At 38.4% G+C, this 27,371-nt stretch overlaps 1 protein-coding gene across 2 annotated transcripts in view; it reads right to left on the bottom strand.

The window, feature by feature from the left end:
• Positions 1-27,371, bottom strand: part of ALKBH8 (alkB homolog 8, tRNA methyltransferase) — a 120,300-nt gene that overhangs the window by 36,726 nt on the left and 56,203 nt on the right. For both annotated transcript variants that reach the window (XM_044929780.2, XM_006079173.4), the window contains 2 exons: positions 23,130-23,236; positions 1,377-1,528 (listed from right to left, as the gene is read on the bottom strand). In XM_044929780.2, coding sequence (XP_044785715.1) covers positions 1,377-1,528; positions 23,130-23,236 — 259 coding nt within the window. The remainder of the gene's footprint in view (positions 1-1,376; positions 1,529-23,129; positions 23,237-27,371) is intronic.

The raw sequence follows: 27,371 nt of genomic DNA, 5'->3' as shown, positions 1-27,371 counted from the left end.
TCTTTGCTAGTGTGTGATCATGAAAATTTTGCACCTTGTTTTACGTCCCTGGATATTCTAATGTCTCCTGGTTCATAGCCTATGGGAACTTAAATAGAATTTGTACCCTGCTGCTGTGTGAAAATTTGTATAAATCTTTAATTTTGTTGAGCTGGTTCATAGTGCTTTTCAGGTCTACTATATCCTTCTATTTTTCTATACATTCATTCTACTATTTTTTGAGAGTTTGATAATGAAACTCCAAATAAAAATCTTGATTTATCTACTTAATAATTGTAATATATTGTAAAACTATATATTACTTTTTCTGTATTTTCCAAGTCTCCTGTAAATGTTATCATACTTTTATAATTTAAAAAATAAAAATTACTTAGTTAATGTCCTTAACAACAACAAAAATACTGGCATAAGAAAACGAACTTTTCTCTCCTACTAGACTTCAAGTTCCTGGGGTACAGAGCCATGCTTTATTTTTTTATAGCTTGTAAATCTATGGCTGTGTTAGACATTCATCAAATGCTAAATAAACATTTTTTAATCAATGAAAAAATCGTGATATTTTAAGTCTTCATTGCTACTTTTAGCAGAAGAAACAAAAATCTGTTAAAACCTATTTTAAGCTTTTCACTAACATGACAATATCAAATATGAAGCTTTTAAGTTTCCTAACAGAATAATATCACGCACATATAAAAAGGATTTCTAATTTAAAACATAATTTTAAGATGACTAAGTCCAAAAGCTCCTGTTGAGATACCTCCCATAATTGAAACCACCAAAATGTAAAAAGAATCTTAATATCACTGTCATTACTTATAAAACAAAAAGGGATTTTAATTTATTGAGTCTAAGAAAAACAGGTAATGATGCACTTTTAGAGACAATACAAAACAGCATCCTCCTGACAAGTTTTTGAACACTCCTTTCCAAATAAGACAAACCACTCTTTATCCCCCTAAAGTTATCTACTTATTAGAGAACAATTTGTCATCCTCAATTTCCCTGTTGCATTAATGAGAAGTAATTTAAAAATGTGATAAGCTGTTTCACAAAAAAATCTATTTTTGTACAGTGATACTTTAATGCCCCCAAACTGTAGTCCTCTTAACCATGAGTACAATAAATAAAACATTTAGAATCCAATAATGCTCAAGTACTATGTTTAAGGAAAATAAAGATGAGTAAGATACAGTTCCTGCCCTCAAGAAATATAAACTCTAATGAGGGTGGTTAAGAAAAGTATATGTAAGTACAATACAAGGCAGAATATGGTAAATGCCATTACAGGAGTTAAGATCTTCTCAGTTCTGATGGACTTAAAAAGATTTTCAAACTAGATTTATTCCATTTACAGTAGAAACAAATTATATACTTACTACAATTACAAGGTGTTTGCCTCACTTTCCTAAATGTAAACGATGTCCGTATTCCCCTCTTGTTTAAAGTTAAGTCTTCAACATCACTGGTGATAATTCCACTTTTGTGACCCTTGGATGCTTGAACAGTATCAAATTTTCTGGGTGTGATTCTAGAAACAACAGTTAATTTATTTAACATTGTATTCATAAAAAATATTTCAGGTCCTTTAAAAACATTAAGAGAATACAGTAAATCTACAAGAATTTGTTGCAAATGTTTATTGGATCCCCTGAATTACTGTATCGTAGAAAAAACAAAGAAATAGAAGTCTCCTGTCTCTTAGGAAATCATCTCCAGGGTAATCATTAAAAGAATTTACAGTTAACTTACTATTCAAGGGGGAAAATAGAATAATAACAAATGTTTAATTAATATCAATGCCAAGAGGAAAAAAAATAAGAAACAGATGGCAAAAGGGAAATAGCAAATTTCAATCCAATTATCAGTAATTATGTTGAATGTAAAAGGACTTCAAATCCAATTAAAGAACAAACAATTTCAGATTGGATTTTTAAAAAAAAATCCAAGTACATGCTGATTACAAGAGATACACCTTATAATAAAGAAAGAGAATGGTTGAAAAACAGATAGAAAAAAAATACAACATACAAACAACAAATATTTTGCATATACTTAGCAAAGCCAGAGAAAAAGTGGTATAGTTATACTAATCACAGAAAATAGAAGTGAAATGAAGTCGCTCAGTCGTGTCTGACTCTTTGCGACCCCATGGGCTGTAGCCTACTAGGCTCCTCTGTCCATGGGATTTTCCAGGCAATAGTCCTGGAGTGTATTGCCATTTCCTTCTCCAGGGGATCTTCCCAACACAGGGATCGAACCCGGGTCTCCCACATTGTAGACAGACGCTTTACCGTCTGAGCTACCAGGGAAGTCTACAGAAAATAGACTTTAAGGCAACTGGTATTAATAGAGATAAAAAGGAACATTTCATAATGATAAAAGGGTCAATCCAACAAAAAACATAAAAATTCTACATATTTGTATGCACCTAATAGGACATCCTCAAAATATATAATCCAAAAAATGAAAAAAAAAAATCTAAATGGAGAAATACATAAATACATAAATATCATTGGAATTGCTAATATATCTTTCTCAGTAAGTGAAATCTAGCTGTGAGATAAAGACATCAACATCAGAAAACAACAGATAATGGAACAAAAAAGCATATGATTAACACAGATACAGTAAGTAAAACAAAGATGCAAAATAAAAAGAGAAAAGTACAAGCCATTGTAAATTTTAAGAAAGTTTAAAGGGAGTCTTGGAAGTAAGATCAAGTTTTTGAATAGAAAAAAGAAATCATTTGGTATGATTCTTGCTAAAAGTAAAAAAACAATGGCCTTTTCAAAGTTAAATTTATAGAGTGAAATGCATAGATCTTAAGTGTATAGTTCATGCGTTTTGGCAAATGTATACAACCATGTAGCCACCATCCCAATCAAGATGTAGTATATTTCCAACTACCCATGAAACTCCCTCATGCCCTTTTCCAGTCAATCTTCCCCCCTCCTCAAAGCAACCACTAACCTGATTTCCATCAGCACAGTTTGCCTGTTCTTGAATTTCATAAATAGTTTGGCACTATCTTCTCTCTGGCTTTGCCCATTCCACATAATTTGGAGATTGAGCCATGCTTTTGTGTGTTTCAGTAGTGCATGTTTTTCTTTAATCACTGAGCAAAATGTCACTATATGAACATGCTGCAATTTATCCAAAATCTCCTGTTTACTAATATTTAGTATTCCCAGTCTGGGACTATTATAAATAAAGCTTATATACATTTTTTTCAGATACATACTTTTATTACTCCTGGGAAAACACTTAAGAGTGAGATTTGTTGGGTCAAAGGGTAAGAAAATACCAGTTTTCCAAAATGGCTGCACAGACTTTTACACTCCCACAAGCAGCATATGAGAGTTTCAGGCTCCTTGACATTCTCACCAAAACAATATAAGTTTTAAATTTTAATAATTTTAGCACGTGGCAATTGATATGAAACTGTAGTTATAATTTGTATTTCTCTGATGACCAATGATACTGTATCTCTTTTCATGTGCTTTTTAGCCATTCATAGATCCTTCTGGTAAAGGATCTGTTGAACAGATCTTATGCCCAATCCTTTGTTAGATATATGTATTGTGGAAATTCTTCCCCAAGTATAGATTGATTTTTCATTATCTTGATGCTGTCTTTTGATAAACAGAAGTTTTAAATTTGGATGCAGTTATTTTCTCTTTTTCTTCTAGTGTTCTGAAACCTTTCTCAAGGGGGAAAAAAAACTTTGCCTATCTCAGATTTGCAAAAGTATCCTCTTGTATTTTCTTCTAGACAGCTCATAATTTGTGTTTACATTCAAATCTATGATCTACCCCACATTAATTTTTATGAATGGCATGAGGTATATCAAGGTTAATGCTATTTCCACACAGATCTCTGATTTTCCCAGCACCATCTGTTGAAAATTTTCTGTTCCATAATGAATTGTATTGGCATCTTTGTCAAAAATCAACTGACACTACATCTATGAATATATTCTGTCTCACTGATTTATCTGTACAATAATACTATACTCTTTTGATTAGGTAGCTTTATACACAGTAAATCTTAAACTTCAAGTAGAATAAATCCTCCAACATTGTTCTTATGTTCAAGATTCTTTTGGTTATTCTCTATTGCTCACATTTCCTGATAAACCTTCAGTTCAGTTCAGTTCAGTCGCTCAGTCATGTCTGACTCTTGGCGACCCCATAAATTGCAGCACGCCAGGCCTCCCTGTCCATCACCAACACCCAGAGTTCACTCAATCTCACGTCCATTGAGTCGGTGATGCCATCCAGCCATCTCATCCTCTGTCTTCCCCTTCGCCTCCTGCCCCCAATCCCTCCCAGCAGCAGAGTCTTTTCCAATGAGTCAACTCTTTGCATGAGGTGGCCAAAGTACTGGAGTTTCAGCTTTAGCATCAGTCCTTCCAAAGAAATCCCAGGGCTGATCTCCTTCAGAATGGACTGGTTGGATCTCCTTGCAGTCCAAGGGACTCTCAGGACTCTTCTCCAACACCACAGTTCAAAAGCATCAATTCTTCAGTGCTCAGCTTTCTTCACAGTCCAACGCTCACATCCATACATGACCACAGGAAAAACCATAGCCTTGACTAGACAGACCTTTGTTGCCAAAGTAATGTCTCTGCTTTTCAATATGCTATCTCGGTTGGTCATAACTTTCCTTCCAAGGAGTAAGTGTCTTTTAATTTCATGGCTGCAGTCACCATCTGCAGTGATTTTGGAGCCCAGAAAAATAAAGTCTGACACTGTTTCCACTGTTTCCCCATCTATTTCCCATGAAGTGATGGGACCGGATGCCGTGATCTTTGTTTTCTGAATGTTGAGCTTTAAGCCAACTTTTTCACTCTCCACTTTCACTTTCAGCAAGAGGCTTTTGAGTTCCTCTTCACTTTCTGCCATAAGGGTAGTGTCATCTGCATATCCGAGGTTATTGATATTTCTCCCGGCAATCTTGATTCCAGCTTGTGCTTCTTCCAGCCCGGCGTTTCTCATGATGTACTCTGTATACAAGTTAAATATGCAGGGTGACAATATACAGCCTTGACGTACTCCTTTTCCTATTTGGAACCAGTCTGTTGTTCCATGTCCAGTTCTAACTGTTGCTTCCTGACCTGTATATAGGCTTCTCAAGAGGCAGGTCAGGTGGTCTGGTATTCCCATCTCTTTCAGAATTTTCCACAGTTCATTGTGATCCACACAGTCAAAGGCTTTGGCATAGTCAATAAAGCAGAAATAGATGTTTTTCTGGAACTCTCTTGCTTTTTTGATGATCTAGCGGATGTTGGCAATTTGATCTCTGGTTCCTCTGCCCTTACTAAAACCAGCTTGAACATCTGGAAGTTCATGGTTCGGGATCTGCTTATCAATTTCTACAAAAAAAAGTCCTTTTAAGATTGTGATTAGAATTACACTAAATCATTAGACCAATCTGGGAATAACTGCTATCTAGCAATATTAAGTTTCCTATCCATGATTATGGTATCTCTTATCTCTTCATTTATTTTGGCCTTCTTTAATTTCTCTTAGCAATGTTTCATGATTTTTAGCATACATGTGTTGTGTATCTCTTGTTAAATCTACTCCTAAGACTTAACTCTTCTGAAGCCAAGTTTCTGCGTGATTTACTTTAGCAAGGCTATATGCCTATAGAAGTGGATTTCATGCTCACAGAGAATGTGCCAAGCCTGAAAGATTTCAGCAGATTTTTAAAAAGCATAATTTTATACTAAAGTTGTTGATACATCAAGAATGAAATATGTTGACTACACACCTAGAAAAGAGAAAATAAACCATATAACTAAAGTGGGCTTGATCCTAGAATGAAATAATATAATGTATTTCAATTTTCATTTGGTCACTGTTTACTCAAGTCTGATGCTAGAACTGGATTCCCAAAATGCAACAAAATAAAAAATAAATGGGACTACATCAAACAAAAAAGCTGCACAAAAAAAAGGAAATCATTAACAAAATGAAAAAGAAACCTATGGTATTCCTATGGCATGGGAATTCTTATGGATTGGGAGAAAATATTTGCAGATTAAATATCTGATAAGAGTTAATATCCAAAATATATTAACAACTGGTGGGGGCCAAGACGGTGGAGTAGGAAGACCCTGGGCTCACCTCCTCCCAGTGGCACACCAAAACTACAACTATGTATAGAGCAACTATCAATGAGAACAGCCTGAAGATTAGCAGAAGAGATCTACAACTAAAGACATAAAGCAGGAACCACAATGATATGGGTAGAGGGGCAGAAATGTGGTAGAGTCAGGATCCATACCCCAGAGATCTGAGCCCCACATTAGGCTCCCCACCTGAAGGTACAACATGGGGAAGATGAGGTCCCAGAACACTTGACTTTGGAAGCCAGCAGGGCTTAATTTCTGGAAAGCCAGAGGGCTAAGGGAAATAAGAGACTCCACTCTTACAGGGAGTCTCACATGCTTCATGACCCAGGACAGAAGCAGCGATCTGAAAGGAGCCTGGGTCAGACCCACTGACCAATCTTGAAGAGCCTACCAGACAGGCAGAGGCAATTAGTACTTACCCTGGGGACACTGGTGCTAGCATCTACCATTATGGAATCCTCTCTCTTGCTTATTAGGGCTGGGACCTGCCCCTACCCTCCAGCCAGTAAGAACCAGTCCTGGCAGGTAGCTGAGTGAGAACACAGCCCCATCCACCAGCAGGACAACTGTAAATAGGACCTCTGAGCCCTGATCCTGCCTCACCCACCAAAGGGCCCAAGACCTGGCCCTACTCACCAGCTGGTGGCACTAGCCCCAGGAGCCCAAGGACCCTGGCCTGCCCATCAGAGGGCCAACACCAGCTCTAGGGCCCTCAGGCCCCACAGCCAAAGAACCCAGAACTCAGCTCCACCTACCAATGGGCAGGTACCAGTCCAGGACCCTGAGGGCCCTGCCCTACTCACCAGTGAGCAGACACCAACTTCAGAATACCTTGGGCTCTTCAGCCAGCTATGTCAGGAACTGGTCCTGCCTACCAGCAGGCCAATACTAGCACCACACCCCCGGCCAACACCTCCCAGGGCTCCATAGCCAGCTCCCTCCTGATCCTGTCTCACTCAGCAGCAGGCTGGAACCAGCACCAGGATCACTCTCACCATGCAGCCAGCCATGCCAGGTCCAAGCCCCCCCACCCCCACCCCCCGCCAACAGAGGGTAGCTACCCACAGGGTACGGCTTCACAGACAACCAGGCTGGGGGCAAGCTATGCCTACCAGACTGCCCACAGAAGGAACCAAGCAGTCCACACAGAGGGCACCCCTGGAGCATATGGCTTTGGTGTCCAGAAGAGAGTGTTCTGCTGGGCTCCACAGGATACTTCTTACATAAGACCACTTCTCTAAGATTGGGAAATGTAACCCAACAAATACATAGACACAAAAACAGCAATTTAAGCAAAATGAGGTGACAGAGGAATAGATTCCAAATGAAAGAACAGATAAAAACCCCAAAGAAGAACTAAAAGAAGTGGAGATAAGCAATCAACCCAATAGAGAGTTTGAGGTAGTGATCATAAAGACCATCAAGGAACTCAAGCGAAGATTGAATGAACAGAATGAAAAGTTAGAAATTTTAAACAAAGAATTAGAAAAATATAAAGAACCAAGCAGAGCTGAAGAATACAACTACTGAAATAAAAAATACAATAGAAGGAATCAACAGTAGATTAAACGATACAGAGAAATGGATCGTTGAGCTGGAGACAGAGTAGTGGAAATCACTCAAGCTGAACAACAAAAAGAATTTAAAAACTTAGGAAAATTTAAGAGACCTCTGAGACACATCAAGTGCACTAATAGTCACACTATATGGGTCCCAGAAGGAGAAGAGAGAGAAAAAGAGGCAGAGAACATATTTGAAGACATAAGACCTGAAAACTTCCCTAACATGGTGGAAGGAAACACACATTCAGGTGCAGAAAGCACAGAATTCCAAACAGAAGCAACCTAAAGAGGACCACACCAGGACACACTGTAATTAAAATGGCAAAACTTATGATAAAGAGAAAATATTAAAAGCAACAGGAGGAAAGCAACAAGACATACAAGGTATCCCCATAAGGCTATAAGCTGACTTTTCAAAAGAAATTCTGCTGGTCAGAAGGGAGTGGCATGATATATTTAAAATGAAGAAAGGGAAAAATCTACAATTAAGAATACTCTACCCAGCAAAGCTTTCATGCAGACTTGAAGGAGAGATCAAGAGTTTTACAGACAAGCATAAGCTTGTCTGTAACTAAGAGTTTAGCACCACTAAACCAGCTTTGCGAGAAAGGCTAAAAGTACTTTTCTAAGCAGAAAAGACTACAAGAAATATGAAAACTGCGAGAGGAAAAATCTCATTGGTAAAGGCAAAGATACAGTAAATGTCAATCACTTATAAAACTAGTAAGAAGGGTAAAAGATAAAACCTGGTTTAGAAAAAAGCAAACATGATAAAAATATGATCAAGTAAAGATGAAATTTCTTATCCATAAAATTCTAGTTTAAAGAGAAAATAGAAAACAACTGACCATAGTTCAAACCATATGCATCTGCAAAAAAAAAAAAAAAGAACTCATACAGTTCAATAACAAAAACCAATCACTAAAAATCAGGCAGATGATCTGAATAGAAACTTTTTTCAAAGAAGACATACAGAATGACTAACTCGTACATAAAAAGGAGCTCAATGTTACTAATAATTAGTGAAATGCAAATCAAAGTCACAATGAGATTATCAGTTCATACTTATTAGAATGGCTATTACAAAAATGACAAAAAATAACAAGTGTTGGCAAGTATGTGTAGAAAAGACCATCCTTATACACTGTCGGTGATTACGTAAACTGGTATATCCCTATGGAAAACAGGAAATTTCTCAAAAAATGTTAAATAGAACTACCACAGGATCCAGCAATTCCACTACTGGGTATTTACCTGAAGGCAATAAAAACGCTAATTTAAAAAGATATCTGAAGGCATGGCACCCCACTCCAGTACTCCTGCCTGGACAAGCCCATGGATGGAAGAGCCTGGTAGGCTGAAGTCCATGGGGTTGCTGAGGGTCGGACACGAATGAGTGACTTCACTTTCACTTTTCACTTTCATGCATTGGAGAAGGAAATGGCAACCCACTCCAGTGTTCTTGCCTGGAGAATCCCAGGGACGGGAGAGCCTGGTGGGCTGCTGTCTATGGTAGGGTCGCAGAGTCGGACACGACTGAAGTGACTTAGCAGCAGTACCCCCATGCTCACTGCAGCATTTACAACAGCCAAGACATGGAAACAACTGGGAATTACACTAACTGAAATTAGTTGACAGATACTATATGATCTCACTTACATGCAATATACAGAACAAAAATAAACTTACAGATACAGAAAACAGATGGTTATGGGGCAGGTAGGGTGGGGTGACGTGGTGTGGAGGAAGGTGTGTGTGGGTGGGGGAAGGTGAATGTGGTCAAAAGACATAAACGTCCAGTAATACAGTAAATAAGTTCTGGTGCTGTAATGATATCTATAGTTAATAATACTATTTTGAATACTTGAAAGTAGCTAAGACAGTGTATCACAAAAGTTTATAGTATAAGAAAAAAGTGTTTAACTGTGTGGTTATGGATATTAACTAGACTTGCTGTGTTGCCTATTTTGCAATATATACATGGAATCAGTTTGCTGTACATCTGAAACTAATACAACCCACTCCACATGTAGATGAACATATGGAGAGAGAAACTTACAATACCATATGTAAAACAGATAGCCAATGGGAATTTGCTGTATGACTTGGAACTCAAACAGGGGCTCTGTGACAATCTAGACAGGTGGGATGGGGAGGGAGATGGGAAGGAGGTTTGGGAGGGAGGGGACAGGGTGTACCTATGGCTGACTCTTGTTGATGTTTGACAAAGAACAACAAAATTCTGTAAAGCAATTATCCTTCAATTAAAAATAAATTAGCAAAAAAAAAAATCAGAACTTCTGGGCTGACATCTTTTGAAACTGTTTACTTTTGAAACTAATTAATTCAGAGTATTAGGAAAGAAGTATTTTACAAGTTATAACCAAGCAGGACCCTATGTGGCCTTCCCCAAGAGATCCCTCCCCCATATCCTCTGCTCTTGATGATTTAGTCACTAAGTCGTCTCCGACTCTTGTGACCCCATGGACTGTAGCCTGCTAGGCTCCTCTGTCCATGGGATTCTCCAGGCAAGAATACTGGAGTGGGTTGCCACTTCCTTCTCCAGGGGATCTTTCCAACTTAGGAATCGAAGCCAGGTCTCCTGAGTTGCAGGCAAATTCTTTACTGACTAGGCTTTGAGGGAAGCCCATCCTCTGCTTCCCTCATAGCTCAACTGGTAAAGAATCCTTTGCTTTTAGCTCCTCTCTAAAGTACCTAGATAATAGTTTCTGATTTGAATTTCTTCAATTGTTTTACAGATGCTAAAACCCCTTCCAAATGAAAGAAATTAACTACTTGATGATCATGAGCACCCATGCATGACCTACTGGAGCCTAAGGATGAAAATTAACCCCTGTGACACCACCATTTACTTCACTGACATCAACCAATCAGAGAACTGTACATAAATTCATCACATAACCTGGGACACCCCTCCCTCACTCTGACTTTAAAAATGCTTTGCTGAAACCCACTGAGGAGTTCAGGCTTTTTGAAAACTAGCTGCCCCGGACTCCATGTATAGTACCCAACAATAAATGCTGCAGTTTCCTTCACCACAACCTGATGTCAATAGACTGGCTTTTACTGTGTGGGCAAGTGAATCCAAGTATGCTTTGGTAACAAAGTCCTGATGCTGTTTCAAAAATGATTTCACTTCTCTCTCCAAAAATTAATTTTTGATTGTCAACCTTGTATGTTACAGCCTTGTATGCCATATTCGGTTATTAATTCTAGTACTTATGCTGCAGATATGCTCAGTTCAGTTCAGTTGCTCCGTCGTGTCTGATTCTTTGTGACCCCATGGACTGCATCATGCCAGGCCTCCCTGTCCATCTCCAAATCCTGGAGTTTACCCAAATTCATGTCCATTGAGTCGGTGATGCCATCCAACCATCTTATCCTCTGTCATCCCCTTCTCCTCCTGCCCTCAATCTTTCCCAGCATCAGGGTCTTTTCAAATGAGTCAGCTCTTCGCATCAGTTGGCCAGAGTATTGGAGTTTCAGCTTCAACATCAGTCCTTCCAGTGAACACTCAGGACTGATTTCCTTTAGGATGGACTGGTTGGATCTCCCTGCAGTCCAAGGGACTCTCAAGAGTCTTCTCCAACACCACAGTTCAAAAGCATTAATTCTTCAGCACTCAGCTTTCTTTACAGTCCAGCTCTCACATCCATACATGACTACTGGAAAAACCATAGCTTTGACTAGACGGACCTTTGTTGGCAAAGTAATGTCTCTGCTTTTTAATATGCTATCTAGGTTGGTCATAACTTTTCTTCCGAGGAATAAGCGTCTTTTAATTTCATGGCTGCAGTCACCATCTGCAGGGATTTGGGAGCCCCCCAAAATAAAGGGAGACCTGAGTTCGAGCCCTGGGTTGGGAAGATCCCCTGGAGAAGGAAATGGCAATCGACTCCAGTACTATCGCCTGGAAAATCCCGTGGACAGAGGAGCCTACTGGTAGGCTACAGTCTATGGGGTCGAAAAGAGTTGGACACGACTGAGCAACTTCACTTCACTTCTTCTTCAAAAATAAAGTCAGCCACTGTTTCCACTGTTGCAGATATGCTAGGATTTTCCAATCCACAAAGGGTTTTACTTTTTTCCTTTCAAATACATATGATTTTTTTTCTTAATATATATTTTATTGAAGTATAGTTGACTTACAGTGTTTCAAGTGCACAGCAAGGTGATTCAGTTATATATATACACATATATTATTTTCAGATTCTTTTCCATTATAGGTACAAGATACTGACTGTAGTTCCCTGTACTATACAATAAACCTGTGTTGCTTGTTGCCTATTTTTTAAAAAAATTAGAAACCTAGCATTCTATTCATATTAAGTGAAGCAAGTGGAATCAAAATGTCATAAATTTTTTAGCTAGGCAAAAATTCATAAGTTTTCTAAAATATATCTATTATCTTATATATACTATATATATATGTATACAAAGGTTTTTCTACTATGCTTGATAAAGGCTTGAGAAAGAACATCAAACAGAAAAGAAGAGATGGAGAAGTTGGAAACAAACTAAATGAAATGGGAGCACTGAATATGAAATAGAAAAAGTGAAACAAACTAGATAAAAGATCATCATATAGTCTAGTTATTTTTAAACATGGCTACTCATTAGAAACACATCTGAAGCTCTGGGGAAAAAAAATGCAATACCTGGGTATTTGTATTTATGAAAAAATTCTAAGATAATTCTGATATGCATCTGGATTTTAAAAAGTGATTATAGATTTTTCTATTAAATGATAGCTTTGGTGATATAGAATTCTACTATCTTCTGTTGACCAATCATGATACAATGGTATTAAGTGAATAATAGTTACATAATCACAACAGTAAAGATGTTTATTAGTTTTCACAATCAATAGCCAGACAAAAAATAAAAGATCATTAGGAAATATGATTAATCTAACAATATAAAATAATTACATATAATTTGGGGGGTTAAGTACAGTGATGTGGTAAGTTGAAGTACATACATGTACATGTTCTCATCTGCCCAGTCTATGTCTTTTGGTTGGTACATTTAATCCATTGGCAACCCACTCCAGTGTTCCTGCCTAGAGAATCCCAGGGACGGGGGAGCCTGTTGGGCTGCCATCTATGGGGTCGCACAGAGTCAGACACAACTGAAGCGACTTAGCATAATCCTATTACCATTTTCTGAACTGTTTTGGGTTTATTCTGCATGGGTCTTTTCCTTCTCTTTTGTTTTCTACTTAGAGAAGTTCCTTTAGCATTTGTTGCAAAGCTGGTCTAGTGACACTGAATTCTCTTAACTTTTGCTTGTCTGGAAAGCTTTTGATTTTATCCATCAATCTGAAGGAGAGTCTTGCTGGGAGACTATTCTTTGTTATAGGCTCTTCTCTTTCATCACTTTACATTATGCCATTTCCTTCTGGCTTGTAGAGTTTCTGTTGCAAAATCAGCAGATAACCTTATGGAAGTTCCCTTGTACGTCATTTGTCATTTTTTTCCCTTGTTGCTTTAATATTTTGTCTTTTTGTCAGTTTGATTACTGTGTGTCTTTGTGTGTTCCTCTTTGGGTTTATTCTGCCTGGGACTCTCTGTGCTTCCTGGACTTGGCTGACTGTTTCTTTTCCCATATTGGGGAAGTTTTCAGCTATTATCTCTTCAAATATTATCTCTGGTCATTTCCCTCTCTTCTCCTTCTGGGACTCTCCCTATAATGCAAATGTTCATGCATTTAACATTGTCCCAAAAGTCTCTTAGACTGTCTTCATCCCCCACCCCCCCACGGCCATATTCTGTTCTGTGGCAGTGATTTACACCATTTTGTTCTCCAGGTCGCTTATGCATTCTTCTGCCTCAGTTATTCTGCTATTGATTCTTTCTAGTGTATTGTTCATCTCTGTCTGCTTGTTCTTTAGTGCTTCTAGGTCTTTGGTAAACACTTCTTACATCTTCTCCATTTTGTTACCAAGATCCTGAATCATCTTCACTATCATTATTCTGGAAGGTTTCCTATCTCCACTTAATTTAGTTTTTTGAGGTGTTTTATCTTGTCCCTTCACATGGGACATAACTTTCTGCTTTTTCATCCTGATTAGCTTTCTGTGATGCTTTTGAGACTGTGGTTCTTCTTGCTTCTTTTATCTGCCCTCTAGTAGATGATGCTAAGTGCGGCTTGTATAAGCTTCCTGATGGAGGGATTGAGTGGGGAAAACTGGGTCTTGCTCTGGTGGGCAGGGCCTTGCTCAGTAAAGCTAGAATCCAATTATCTGCTGATGGGTGGGGTTGTGCTCCCTCCCTGTTGGTTGTTTGGCCTGAGGTGACCCAGCTCTGGGGTCTATGAACTCTATGGTAGGGTTAATGGTGACCTCCAAGAGGGCTTACACCAAGGGGCATCTTCCAGGACTGCTGCTACCAGTGCCCCCATCCTTGTGGCGAGCCCTTGCTGACCCATGCCTCCACAGGAGACTGCCTAACACTAGAAGGTAGGTCTGGCTCAGTCTCCTGTGAGGTCACTCCTCCTTTCCCCTGGGTCTTGGTGCAAGCAAAATTTTGTGCCCTCAAAGAGTGGAGTCTCTGTTTCCCCCAGTCCTGTGTAAGTCTTATAATCAAATTCCGCTGGCCTTCAAGGTTAGATTCCCTGGGGATTCCCATTCTTTGTTAGATCCCCAAGCTGGAAAGCCTGTCATGGGGCTCAGAACCTTCACAACAGTCAGAGAACTTCTTCAGTGTTATTGTTTTCTAGTTTGTTGGTTGCCCACTCAGCGGGTATGGGATTGGATTTTATCACAATTGTGTTCCTCCTACTATCTCACTGTGACTTCTTCTTTGTCTTTGGATGTGGGGTATCTGTTTTTGGTGGGTTTCAACATCCTCCTGTTGATGGCTGTTCAAGAGTTCAAAACAGTTGTGATTTTGGTGCTCTTGCAGGAGGAGATCAGTACACACCCTTCCATTCCACCATCTTAAACTGGAAGCCCCCAGTCACATATGATTTTTATTGCTTTCTCTTGTATTATTATACTGAGACATCCAATATAATATTAAATAGAAGTGATGAGAGCAAAAATCCCTGCCTTTTCAATATTTTAGGAAAAAGCATTCAATATTTTATTATTAACTGTGATACTGCCCGTGGGTTTTTCACAGATGCTCTTTAATCACACTTAAGAACTTTCCTTCTTATCCGGTTTGCCAAGTTTTTATCATGAGTGGATGCTAAATTCTTTCAAAATATATTTTCTGCATCAATCAAGATGATTATTTTTTCTCTTTTGTTCTTTGATTTCCAACTGTTAAACAATCTTGCAACTCTGGGATAAATTCCACTTAGTCTTGATGTATTTTCATTTTTATATATTGCAGGTTTGAGTTTTCTAATAATTTGTCACAGACTTTTACGATCTCTGAGAGATATTGGTCTGCAATTTCCTTTTTTGTAATATCCTTGACAAATTTTGGTGTCAGGATAGTGCCAGCTTCATAAAACAAGTTGTAAGAACAGCTCATTTAAAAGAGTTCATGCTAAAGGCAATTTTTTAGAAGTAAAAACAAATAAGCAGTGCCTGAAATTATATGACTGTTACTCTGATAGCAGAAAATGATTGAAACTAAAATGCTGAACAAAGAACAAAATTCAGTTATTTTATAACAATGAATATCTTGAAACTCTTATTAGCAATTCTCTCTTAGGTACTAAATAGTTCTCTATTATGGCTCTTTGAAGTCAACTACTTCAGTTGCCTAGAGTTAAATCTTAGGCAAAGGTCAAGCAGTACTTACTGCTTTTGGAACCAATCTCAGATTTTTAGGAATAGGCAATCTATATGTTAAAAATAATTATTTAAATATCTTTGAACACCTTTTTTCCCTGTACTCAAATTATAATCTAGTTGGGAAAACATTAAATAAAAAGATAAAAACATTATTATAAATTTAAATAATAGTTCAATATGATAGAAAAGATATCACAAGCCAGCAGGAGACAACACAGTCTTTAGGAGTTAAGAGAGAAATTATTTCAGGCTATTGTCATCAGAAAAAACTTTATACATTTTAAAGGAAACAAACAAACAAAAAAAGTTGAGCTATGTGTTAAAAAGAAGTGAATGGAAAAGAAAGGGAAATTTATTCCATTAAGAGTTGACAAAAGTGTGAAGGCTACAAGGCACCTGCATAACTTCAGATGAAAGGGGGCAAACAAATTTAGCTGTAACAGTATGGTTAAGAGCATAGATCCTGAAGGCAGACTCTGATCTTGTCTTTGCCCCTGACTGGTTTTGTAATTTTGTACAAGTTATGGAACCTCTTTATGCTCCAATTTCCTTTAAAAATGTGGACAAAATCATGAAAAAAACTTTCCACTGTGATTATATCAGTTACATGAGTTAATGTATGTAAAGCTTTCAGACAGTATCTAGCACAAAGGGCTCCAAAAATATTTAAAAGGAGAGCTCACACAGAGTCATGAACTAACTGAACCCAAGGCTAGTCTAATAACATAAATGAGTGAAGCAGGTAGACTTTAGAAATACACTGTTTGCCATTAAACACATAGGAACTGTATTCATTTCAAAAAAATTAAGCATTCTCTTCTATTTTTCTTAAAACACACATTCCTATTCCCTGTAGCTTCCCCCTGCCCCACTTCTAAAACAGACGTAAGTTTAAGAAATAATTAATTTTCAGTTAACTCTGTTATAAGATAAAAACATTAGTATGAGCACAGTGATTAATGACAACTGATAGTCATACTGCAGGCAATCATAGAAAGTGGTAGGAACCCTAGAGAACCTGAAAATATATTTGCACCTAAAGAAGGCCATTGATAGTCTTAGCTACTGCTGTCAAAAGATACTGTGGTCTAATGTTTTCAGATGTTCTCAGTTTTCAAAAGAAGCTGAAAATTCAGAATCCTGTAAAAGCTGCTAATATTCATATACAACCAATTTTTTAAAATTCTACAATGTTGACTGCCAGTGCCCCAGCCAAACAGTCTGACTGCTATATTTGACTCATGTTCTGCCAGTCTGCCATCTCTGCTTTAGTGCATAGTAACTAGAACAGTAAACTTTAACTATATCCAATTAAAAGTGTTTGGGGACTTCCCTGGTGGCATAGTGGATGGGACTCCACCTGCCAGTGCAGGAGACACAGGTTCGATACTTGGTACAGGAGGATGCTACGTGCCTCAGAGCAACTAGGCCCATGTGCCACAACTACTGAAGCCCACGTTTCAAATACTGAATCCTGCACACTTAGAGCCTGTGCTCTGCAACAAGAAAAACCACCTCAACGAACAGTCCAAGCACTGCAACAAAGAGGAGCCCCCCCTCACCACAACTAGAGAAAGTCTGCACAAAAACCAACAAAGACCCAGTGCAGCCAAAAAAAAGTGTTCAAACTGGCTGTGTGAATCAATCTTCTTCAGTGGTGCTTTCTAATGCTTTTTAACACAGATCAAAATATTTTTAATTCAAAGTTTATTTCTAGAGTTTATATGTATTTTTAGTACATTAAGTGTGCTTCTTTGATTAATTCTCCCTTCCACTCAGATTCCAAGGAACCTTCCAATAGTTGACACACCGTTTCTTTGGTCAGTCTTTCTCTGTTCCCATCACTGTCTCTTCCCTTCACTTTTCTCCCTTCTTCTCTTTTCTTAACACACACATACATACACACACACAGACAGGATAAACCCAAGGAGGAAAACACTGAGACACACAGTAATCAAACAGACAAAAATTAAAGACAGATAAAATATTAAAAGCAACAAGGGGAAAATGACAAATAACATACAAGGGAATTCCCATCAGGATACCAGCTGATTCCTCAATAGAAACTCTACAAGCCAGAAGGGAATGGCATGATATATTTAAAGTGATGAAACGAAAGAACCTACAACAAAGAATACTCTACCCAGGAAAACTCTCCTTCAGATTTGATGGAGAAATCAAAACTTTCCAGACAAGTAACAGTTAAGAGAATTCAGCATCACCAAACCAGCTTTACAACAAACACTAAAGGAATTTCTCTAGGAAGAAAACACAAGAGAAGGAAAAGACTGGCAGAAAGTAAACCTAAAACAATTAGGAAAATGGTAATAGGATCATACATATTGATACATACCTTAAATGTAAATGGATTAAATGCACCAACCAAAAGATATAGACTGGCTGGGTGGATGAAAACATGTGCATGTATACACTTCCATGTACCACATTACTCTGCTTGACCCTCCCAAATTGTATGCAACTATTTTATATTGTTAAGTTAATCATGTTTGCATTATGGTTTGCAATTGCAACTTTTATTTTTTTTCTGGCTATTGATTGTGAAAACTGATAAACATCTTTTACTCTTGTGGTTACGTAACTATTGCTCACTTAATACCATTGTATCATGATTGGTCAACAGAAAAACAACAGAACTCTATATGACCAAAACTAGGATCTAATAGAAAAATCTGTAATCAATTTTTAAAATCCAGATGCATATCAGAAAAATCTTGAAATTTTTTGAAAAATACAAATGCTCGGTCAGGAGTTCAGTCTCTCAGTCATGTCCGACTCTTTGCAACCACATATACTGCAGCACACCAGCATTCCCTGTCATCAACTCCCAGAACTTGCTCAAATTCATGTCCTTCAAGTTGGTGATGCCATCCAACCATCTCATCCTCTGCCATCCCCTTCTCCTCCTGCCTGCAATCTTTCCCATCATCAGGGTCTTTACAGTGAGTCAGTTCTTCACATCAAGTGGTCAAAGTATTGGAGCTTCACCTTCAGCATCAGTCCTTCCAATGAATATTCAGGACTGATATCCTTTAGGAGTGACTGGTTTGATCTCCTTACTGTCCAAAGGACTCTCAAGGGTCTTCTCTAATGCCACAGTTCAAAAGGATCAATTCTTTGGCACTCAGCTTTCTTAATGGTCCAACTCTCACACCTATACACGACTACTGGAAAAACTATAGCTTTGACTAGACGGACCTTTGTCAGTGAAGTAATGTCTCTGCTTTTTAATATGCTGTCTAGGTTTGTCATAGCTTTTCTTCCAAGGAACAAGTGTCTTTTAATTTAATGGCTACAGTCACCATCTGCAGTGATTTTGGAGCCCAAGAAAATAAAATCTTTCACTGTTTCCATTGTTTCCCCACCTATTTGCCATGAAGTGATGGGACTGGATGCCATGATCTTCGTTTTTTGAATGTTGAGTTTTAAGCCAGCTTTTTCACTCTCCTCTTTCACACTTCATCAAGATGCTCTTTAGTTCTTCACTTTCTGCAATAAGGCTAGTATCGTCTGTATTTCTGAGGTTATTGATATTTTTTCCAGAAACCTTGATTCCACCTTGTGCTTCATCCAGCCAGGCATTTTTGCATGGGTACCCTGCATATAAGTTAAATAAGCAGGGTAACAATGTACAGTCTTGACATACTCCTTTCCCAATTTGGAACCAGTCTGTTGTTCCATGTCCTTCTTGACCTGCATACAGATTTCTCAGGAGGCAGGTAATGTGGTCTGGTATTCTTATCTCTTTAACATTTTCCACAGGTTGTTGTGATCCACACAGTCAAAGGCTTTAGTGTAGCCAATAAAGCAGAAGTAGATGTTTTTCTGGAACTCTCTTGCTCTTTCTATGATCCAAAGGATGTTGGCAATTTGATCTCTGGTTCCTCTGTCTTTTCTAAATCCAACTTGAACCTCTGGAAGGTCTTGGTTCACATACTGTTGAAGCCTAGCTTGAAGGATTTTGAGCATGAGCTTGCTAGCATGTGACGTGAGTACAACTGTGCAGTAGGTTGAACATTCTTGGCATTGCTCTTCTTTAGGATTGGAATGAAAACTGACCTTTTCCAGTCCTATGGTCACTGCTGAGTTTTCCAAATTTGCTGGCATATGGAGTGCAGCACTTTAACAGTATCATCTTTTAGGATTTGAAATAGCTTAGCTAGAATTCCATCATCTCCACTAGCTTTGTTTGTAGTGATGCTTCCTAAGGCCCGCTTGATTTCACATTCCAGGATGCCTGGCTCTAGGTGAGTGATCACACCATCCTGGTTATCTGGGTCATTAAGATCTTTTTTGTATACTTCTGTATATTCTTATCACCTTTGCTTAATATCTTCTGCTTCTGCTAGGTCCATACTGTTTCTGTCCTCTATTGTGCCCATCTTTGCATGAAATGTTACCTTTGTATCTCTAATTTTCTTGAAAAGATCTCTAGTCTTTCCCATTCTATTGTTTTCGTCTATTTCTTTGCATTGATTGCTGAGGAAGGGTTCCTTACCTCTCCTTGCTATTCTTTGGAACTCTACATTCAGATGAATATATATTTCCTTTTCTCCTTTGCCTTTAGTATTTTCAAAATTACAGGAAAGCTGGATCTCATCACCATTTTCAATTGCTGAAAGTGAAAAATATTTTAAATGGCTATGAAAAAAAAATTAGGCAAATTTAATCCTTAGTGCATAAAATCAGGCTATCTGTCTTTGTGGTTCATTTAGGACAGGTTACAAACTCCTTTAAATGCTCACTTCTCTGAATTTTTAAAAAATGAGTCAAAAAAAAAAAATCTCCAACCAGGGCAGCATTAATAAGTTCGGAATTCAGCAGTATTTTAAGTGACAATATATGTAAATTTTAGCAGAATGATGCTTCCACCTCAAAAGGCTGAGGATTTATTCCTGCCAAGAATTAATAACTCATTTTATTTACATTAGATTCAATAAAAAAAAAACTCAGGGTCATTATGTAAAACAACTGGCATTCTTAAAAGTGTAAATGTCAAAAAGAAAAAGAAAAGTTGAAAAACTGCTTCAAATTAAAGAATGCTAAAGAGAATTGACAACTAAATGTAATGCAGGATCATGGATCAAATCCTAGATCAGATGGAAAACTTACCATGAGGTACTGACGGACTCTCCTCAACCAAACTTTTGGCAGCTTCTTATGAGCCCAGACCACCAGACCACCTTACCTGCCACCTGAGAAATCTGTACACAGATCAAGAAGCAACACTTAGAACCAGACATGGAAAAGCCAACTGGTTCAAAATTGGGAAAGGAGTACATTAAGGCTGTATATTATCACCTTGCTTATTTAACTTATATGCAGAGTACATCATGCAAAATGCTGGGCTGAAAGAATGAAGCACAAGCTGGAATCAAGTTTTCCAGGAAAATACCAATAACCTCTGATATGCAGATGACACCACCCTTATGGCAGAAAGAGAAGAAGAACTAAAGAGCCTCTTGATGAAGCTGAAAGAGGAGAATGAAAAACCTGGCTTAAAACTCAACATTCAAAAAACTAGGATCATGGCATCTGATCCCATCACTTCATAGGAAATAGACGGGGAAACAATGCAAACAATGACAGACTTTATTTTCTTGGGCTCCAAAATCACTGCAGATGGTGACTGCAGCCATTAAATTAAAAGATACTTACTCCTTGAAAGAAAAGTTATGACAAACCTAGACAGCATATTAAAAAGCAGAGACATTACTTCACCAACTAAGGTCCATATAGTCAAAGCTATAGTTTTTCCAGTTGTCATGTATGGATGTGAGAACTGGATCATAAAGAAGGCTGAGTGCCAAAGAAATGCTGCTTTTGAACTGTGGTGTTGGAGAAGACTCTTGAGAGTCCCTTGGACTGCAAGGAGATCAAACCAGTCAATCCTAAAGGAAATCAGTCTTGAATATTCACTGGAAGGACTGATGCTGAAGCTGAAGCTCCAATACTTTGGTACCTTATGTGAAGAACTGACTCATTGGAAAAGATGCTGATGCTGGGAAAGATTGAAGGCAGGAGAAGGGGGGCGATAGAGGACAAGATGGTTGGATGGCATCACTGACTCAATGCACATGAGTTTGAGCAAGCTCTGGGAGTTGGTGATGGACAGGGAAGCCTGACGTGCTGCAGTCCATGGGGTTGCAAAGAGCTGGACATGACTGAGCTACTGAACTAAAGTGACTCTGAGCCCAAATAGGCCCTGTCCTTAGGCATGTCTGCTGCTGCTGCTTCTGCTAAGTCACTTCACTCGTGTCCGACTCTTAGCGACCCCATGGACTGCAGCCCACCAGGTTCCTCCGTCCATGGGATTTTCCAGGCAAGAGTACTGGAGTGGGGTGCATTGCCTTCTCCTAGGCATGTCTAGTGCCCTATTTTAGCAAGAATCCTGTTAAGTCAGTTTAGCCACAATCCACTATCCTCCATTATCTGATCATCCTTGGTAACTGACCAAATTCCTTACACCTATCTTTCCCCCAGGTGATGTCTGATCACTGTGGCCTGCCTTCAGGAAGAATCCTATTGTAGCCAGAATTCTCCCTTCCTACTGATGTTTCTTGTTAGTAATTTTCTATCCATACACACTGCCCCACCCTCAACCCCGGGTTCCCTGCCTATAAATCTCCATTTTTCCTTATTACATTTGAAATTGAGTCCACCCCTATACTCTCTTCCTTTATTCCAATAGTTCCTGAGTAAAATCTGTTTTTGTTGCTTTAACTACTGTCAAGGTCTGGTTTTCTTTGACAGTAGTATAAACTGCAGCTAGCAAATTTTCAAAATGGATTGTATCAGCCTGATAAAAGCATTTGATCAATGTTGAATTTACTGAATTTGAGGCATACACTGCAGTTTCATAGAACAAGGGGCTGGAAAACTTTTCCTGTAACAAGACCAGACAGTATGTATTTCAGGCATAGAAGGTGATCTATAGTCTCTATCACATATTCTTTTTTGTTTTTGTTCTTTACAACACTTTAAAAATGTAAAATCACTTTTAGATCAAGAGCTATGTAAAAATAAGGGCTGAAGTTAGCTCAAGAGCCATAGTTTGCCAAGCCTTAATACAGACAATGTTCCTGCTCCTTAAAAATATGCAATGAACCATGTAAAGATAAAAGGTCATCATGGCTGCAACTTCCTCTCAAAGATTGAGCAAAAATAATAATAACACATTAGAGAAAAAAAAGATGACAAACAGTGCAGACACCTGATCAGCATAGTGTACTACCCAGAACTCCTGGGACTCAAGCAGTCCTCCCTCCTTAGCTTCCAAAAGCTGAGGATTAAAGCCAGATTTCTATTTCTTCCAAACTCTTTCTTCATATTTCTGTGCAGCATCAGTGGACATAGAGACAAGATTTTGGCAGCAATGAAAACAGCAGAATATTCACAATTGGTAAACCTATGTGAAAGGTGAAGGGAATTCACCATATTATGCTTACAATTTTTCTTTAAATTTGATATTTTTTCAAAATAAAGAGTTTTTTTAAAAAGCCATAGATGTCCCTGGGGAAGCCAGGACATGTGCAAGCCTCAATGTGCAAGCCTGAGGCATGGTTCCAGTGGCTCCGAAAAGAATGAGACTCCCACAAGGCAAAAGGTATCCTGTCATCTGGGTCATCTCAGTACATACCCATGGGTCCAAAGGTATCTAGATTCTCCTGTCATCACCAGCAAACTCCGACAAGGCAGCATAACTGGCACTGTCACACCATCTGGGTGCTTAAAATCCATGACAATCTTGAAATAAAGGCAAAAGCATGAAGATCAATCAACCCAAAAAGTCATACACTCCAAAGATAAGAGCAATTCATTGATTCTATCTTTCTAAGCTAATAGAGATTAAAACATGGCAATGTTTATAGGAGAGCATAGCACAGTGGTTCTCAAACTTCAGTGCACATAAGAATCAACTGAATGACTAAAAGTAGGTCTACAGTAAGGCTCAGGAATCTGCATTTCTAACAGTTACCTAAGGAAATTATGATGCAGGTGGTCAGAGAAGCATTCATACTATGAAAAACATTAGTAGTCAAATTCAAGGACTTAGAACCTGAAACATTCATATCTTGGCTTTTTCACTTACTGGCCATATGATTCAGGACAACTTATTTAACACCTCTGTGTCCAGTTTCCTCAACTCTTATAGGACTGTCATAGTATCTGGTACATTGTAAGTACAAAAACAGTAGATATTATTCATATGCAGGCATGCGAAGTCACTTCAGTCATGTCCAACTTTTTGTGACTCTCTGGACTGTAGCCTGCCAGGTTCCTTCGTCCATGGGATTCTCCAGGCAAGAATACTGCAGTGGGTTGCCATGCCTTCGCCCAGAGGATCTTCCTGACTTAGGAACTGAACCTGCATCTCTTATATCTCCTGCACTGGCAGGTGGGTTCTTTATCACTAGTGCCATGTGGGAAGCCCATTTTAGAATATTAACAATTAACAATTTAAGGAGAAGTAACTATTAGATGCAGATTTTCATATAATTCATTTTTCCTTTAAAGTGACACAACATTTTAGACTTAAATATTCCCTTATTTATTTATTTGGCTGCACTGGATCTTAGTTGCAGTACATGGGATCTAGTTTTCTGACCAGGAATTGAACCTGGGCCTCTTGAATTTGGAGTACCATCTTAGCCATGGGACCACAAGGGAAATCTCCAAATGTGAATTTTTAAAAGGCACATCAAAGGGCTAAAAAAAATTTAAGTGAACAAATCAATCCATGTGAAAAATAAATATGCCAAGTTAGTATCAGTGGGATGAACATTATTTAGCATAATACCTTTATCAGAGGTAAATTTAGGACAGCACCAGGCACCAAAGCAAGCATTTAGTAACTAATACCTATTAATGATAATAATATTGGGTAAAACAGATGATACACATGAAAATTCTTCATAAATTATATAGAATTATATTGATCCTTATTGCAAAATTCAGACTTAAATTGAAGAAAACAGGGAAAACCACCAGGCCATTCAGGTATGACCTAAGTCAAATACCTTATGACTATACAGTAGAAGTGACAAATAGATTCAAGGGATTAGATCTGGTAAACAGAGTGCCTGAAAAACTATGGATGGAGGTTCGTAACACTGTATAGCAGGCAGTGATCAAAACCATCCCCAAGAAAAAGAAATGCAAAAAGCAAAAATGGCTGATGCACGATACTGGATGCTTGGGGCTGGTGCACTGGGACGACCCAGAGGGATGGTATGGGGAGGGAGGAGGGAGGAGGGTTCAGGATGGGGAACACATGTATACCTGTGGCGGATTCATTTCGATATTTGGCAAAACTAATACAATATTGTAAAGTTTAAAAATAAAATAAAGTTAAAAAAAAAAAAAGCAAAAATGGTTGTTTGAGGAGGCCTTACAAATAGCTGAGAAAAGCAGAGAAATGAAAGACAAAAGAGAAAAGGAAAGATACACCCATCTGAATGCAGAATCCAAAGAATAGCACACAGAGACTAAGAAAGCCTTTTAAAGTGATCAGTGCAAAGAAACAGGGGAAAACAATGGGATGGGAAAGACTAGAGATCTTTTCAAGAAAATTAGAGATATAAAGGTAACATTTCATGCAAAGATGGGCACGATAAAGGACAAAAATGGTATGGATCTAATAGAAGCAGAAGATGTTGAGATGAGGTAGCAAGAAAACACAGAAGAACTGTACAAGAAAGTCTTAATGACCCAGATAACCATGATGGTGTGATCAATCACCAACAGCCAGACATCCTGGAGCATGAAGTCAAGCAGTCCTTAGGAAGCGTCACTACAAACAAAGCTAGGGGAGGTGATGGAATTCCAGTTGAGCTATTTCAAATCCTAAAAGATGATACTATTAAAGTGCTACGCTCCATATACCAACAAATTTGGAAAACTCAGCAGTGGCCACAGGACTGGAAAAGGTCAGTTTTCATTCCAATCCCAAAGGGCTTGCCCTTCTGCACAGTTGCACTCAGTTCACATGCTAGCAAGATCATGCTCAAAATCCTTCAAGCCAGGTTTCAACAGTATGTGAACCAAGAACTTCCAGGTGTACAAGCTGGATTTAGAAAAGGCAGAGGAACCAGAGATCAAATTGCCAACAACCATTGGATCATAGAAAAAGCAAGGGAATTTCAGAAAAACATCTACTTCTGCTTCATTGACTATGCTAAAGCCTTTGACTTTCCACAACAACATGTGGAAAATTCTTAAAGAATTGGGAAAACCAGACCATCCTACCAGCCTCCTGTGAAACTTGTATGTGGGTCAAGAAGTAACAGTTAGAACCAACTGGACATGGAAAAACGAACTGGTTCCAAATTGGGAAAGGAGTATGTCCAGGCTGCATACTGTCACCAGTTTATTTAACTTCTATGCAGAGTACATCATGCAAAATGCTGGGCTGGATGAAGCACAAGCTGGAATCAAGATTTCCGGGAGGAATATCAATAACTTCAGATATGCTGATGACACCACCAGAATGGCAGAAAGTGAAGAAAAATTAAAGAGCCTCTTGATGAAGTGTGAAAGAGGAGAGTGAGAAAGCTGGCTTAAAACTCAACATTCAAAAATCTAAGATCTAAAAGAAAAACAGAAAACGAAGATCATGGCATCTGGTCCCATCACTCCATGGCAAGCAGATACAGAAAAAATGAAAACAGTGACAGAATTTATTTCCTTGGGCTCCAAAATCACTGCAGATAGTGATCACTATCATGGAATTAAAAGACATTTGGCTCCCTGAAAGAAAAGCTGTGACCAACCTAGACAGCGTATTGAAAAGTAGAGTCATCACTTTGCCAACAAAGGTCCACACAGTCAAAGCTATGTTTTTCCCAGTAGTCATGTATGGATGTGAGAGTTGGACCATGAAGGCTGAGTGCCAAAGAATCAATGCTTTCAAATCTGTGGTGCTGAGAAGACTCCTGAGAGTCCCTTAGAAAATACAGAGATCAAACCACTCAATCCTAAAGGAAATCAGTCCTGAGTATTCACTGGAAGGACTGATGCTGAAGCTGAAGCTCCAACACTTTGACCACTTGATGCAAAGAGCCAACTCACTGGAAAAGACCTTGATGCTGGGAAAGATTGAGGGCAGGAAGAGAAGGGGGTGAGAGAGGATGAGACAGTTGGATGGCATCACCGACTCAAGGGACATGAGTCTGAGCAAATTCCAGGAGATAGTGAAGGACAGGGAACTCTGGCATGTTAGTCCATGGGGTTGCAAAGAGTTGTACATGAGTGAGCGACCGAACAACAATAATACTGGTCTAAAAAACTCTTCTTCACTTTCTCATATGCCCTTTCAAACTAAGTATGGAAAATAAAGTATGATGATAGAATTTAGTTTTCCAATTATCTATTCCAAATGATGACACATAATTTCAAACAGTCCATAAAGCACTCTCCACACTCCAAAAGCATTCTATTTTAAAAACACTGTAGATAAATTATGTTTGGGACATGAAACGTACTGAAACCTGAAACTTCCCTGAAATGTAGAACTAACAGAAGATGGGCTGACAGACTGAGGATCAATAGATGAACAGACATTTAATAAAGCAGATATATGAAAATGTTAACTGTAGTATCTAGGTGCTGAATTTATACAGATTTACTGTATAATACGATCAACTTTTCTGTCTAAAAAATTTCATTATTAAATGTTGGGAAAAGGGGAGAAAAGTACCACTGTAGCCCATTTTTAAGCAAACATACATATAGGCTTCAATTTTCTGAATAAACACTAAGGTCCACAAAAAAGAAACAATAAAAGATTATTATTAATTTGGCTCAGTGGTAAAGAATCTACCTGCAATTCAAGAGACACAGGAGATGTGGGTTCCATCCCTGGGTCGAATCCCTGGGTTGG

The sequence above is a fragment of the Bubalus bubalis genome, chromosome 16 (assembly GCF_019923935.1).
Source record: "Bubalus bubalis isolate 160015118507 breed Murrah chromosome 16, NDDB_SH_1, whole genome shotgun sequence".
NCBI classification, from domain to species: Eukaryota; Metazoa; Chordata; class Mammalia; order Artiodactyla; family Bovidae; genus Bubalus; species Bubalus bubalis.
The sequence above is the reverse complement of the archived record's forward strand: the minus strand, read 5'-3'. Positions and strand labels throughout refer to the sequence as shown.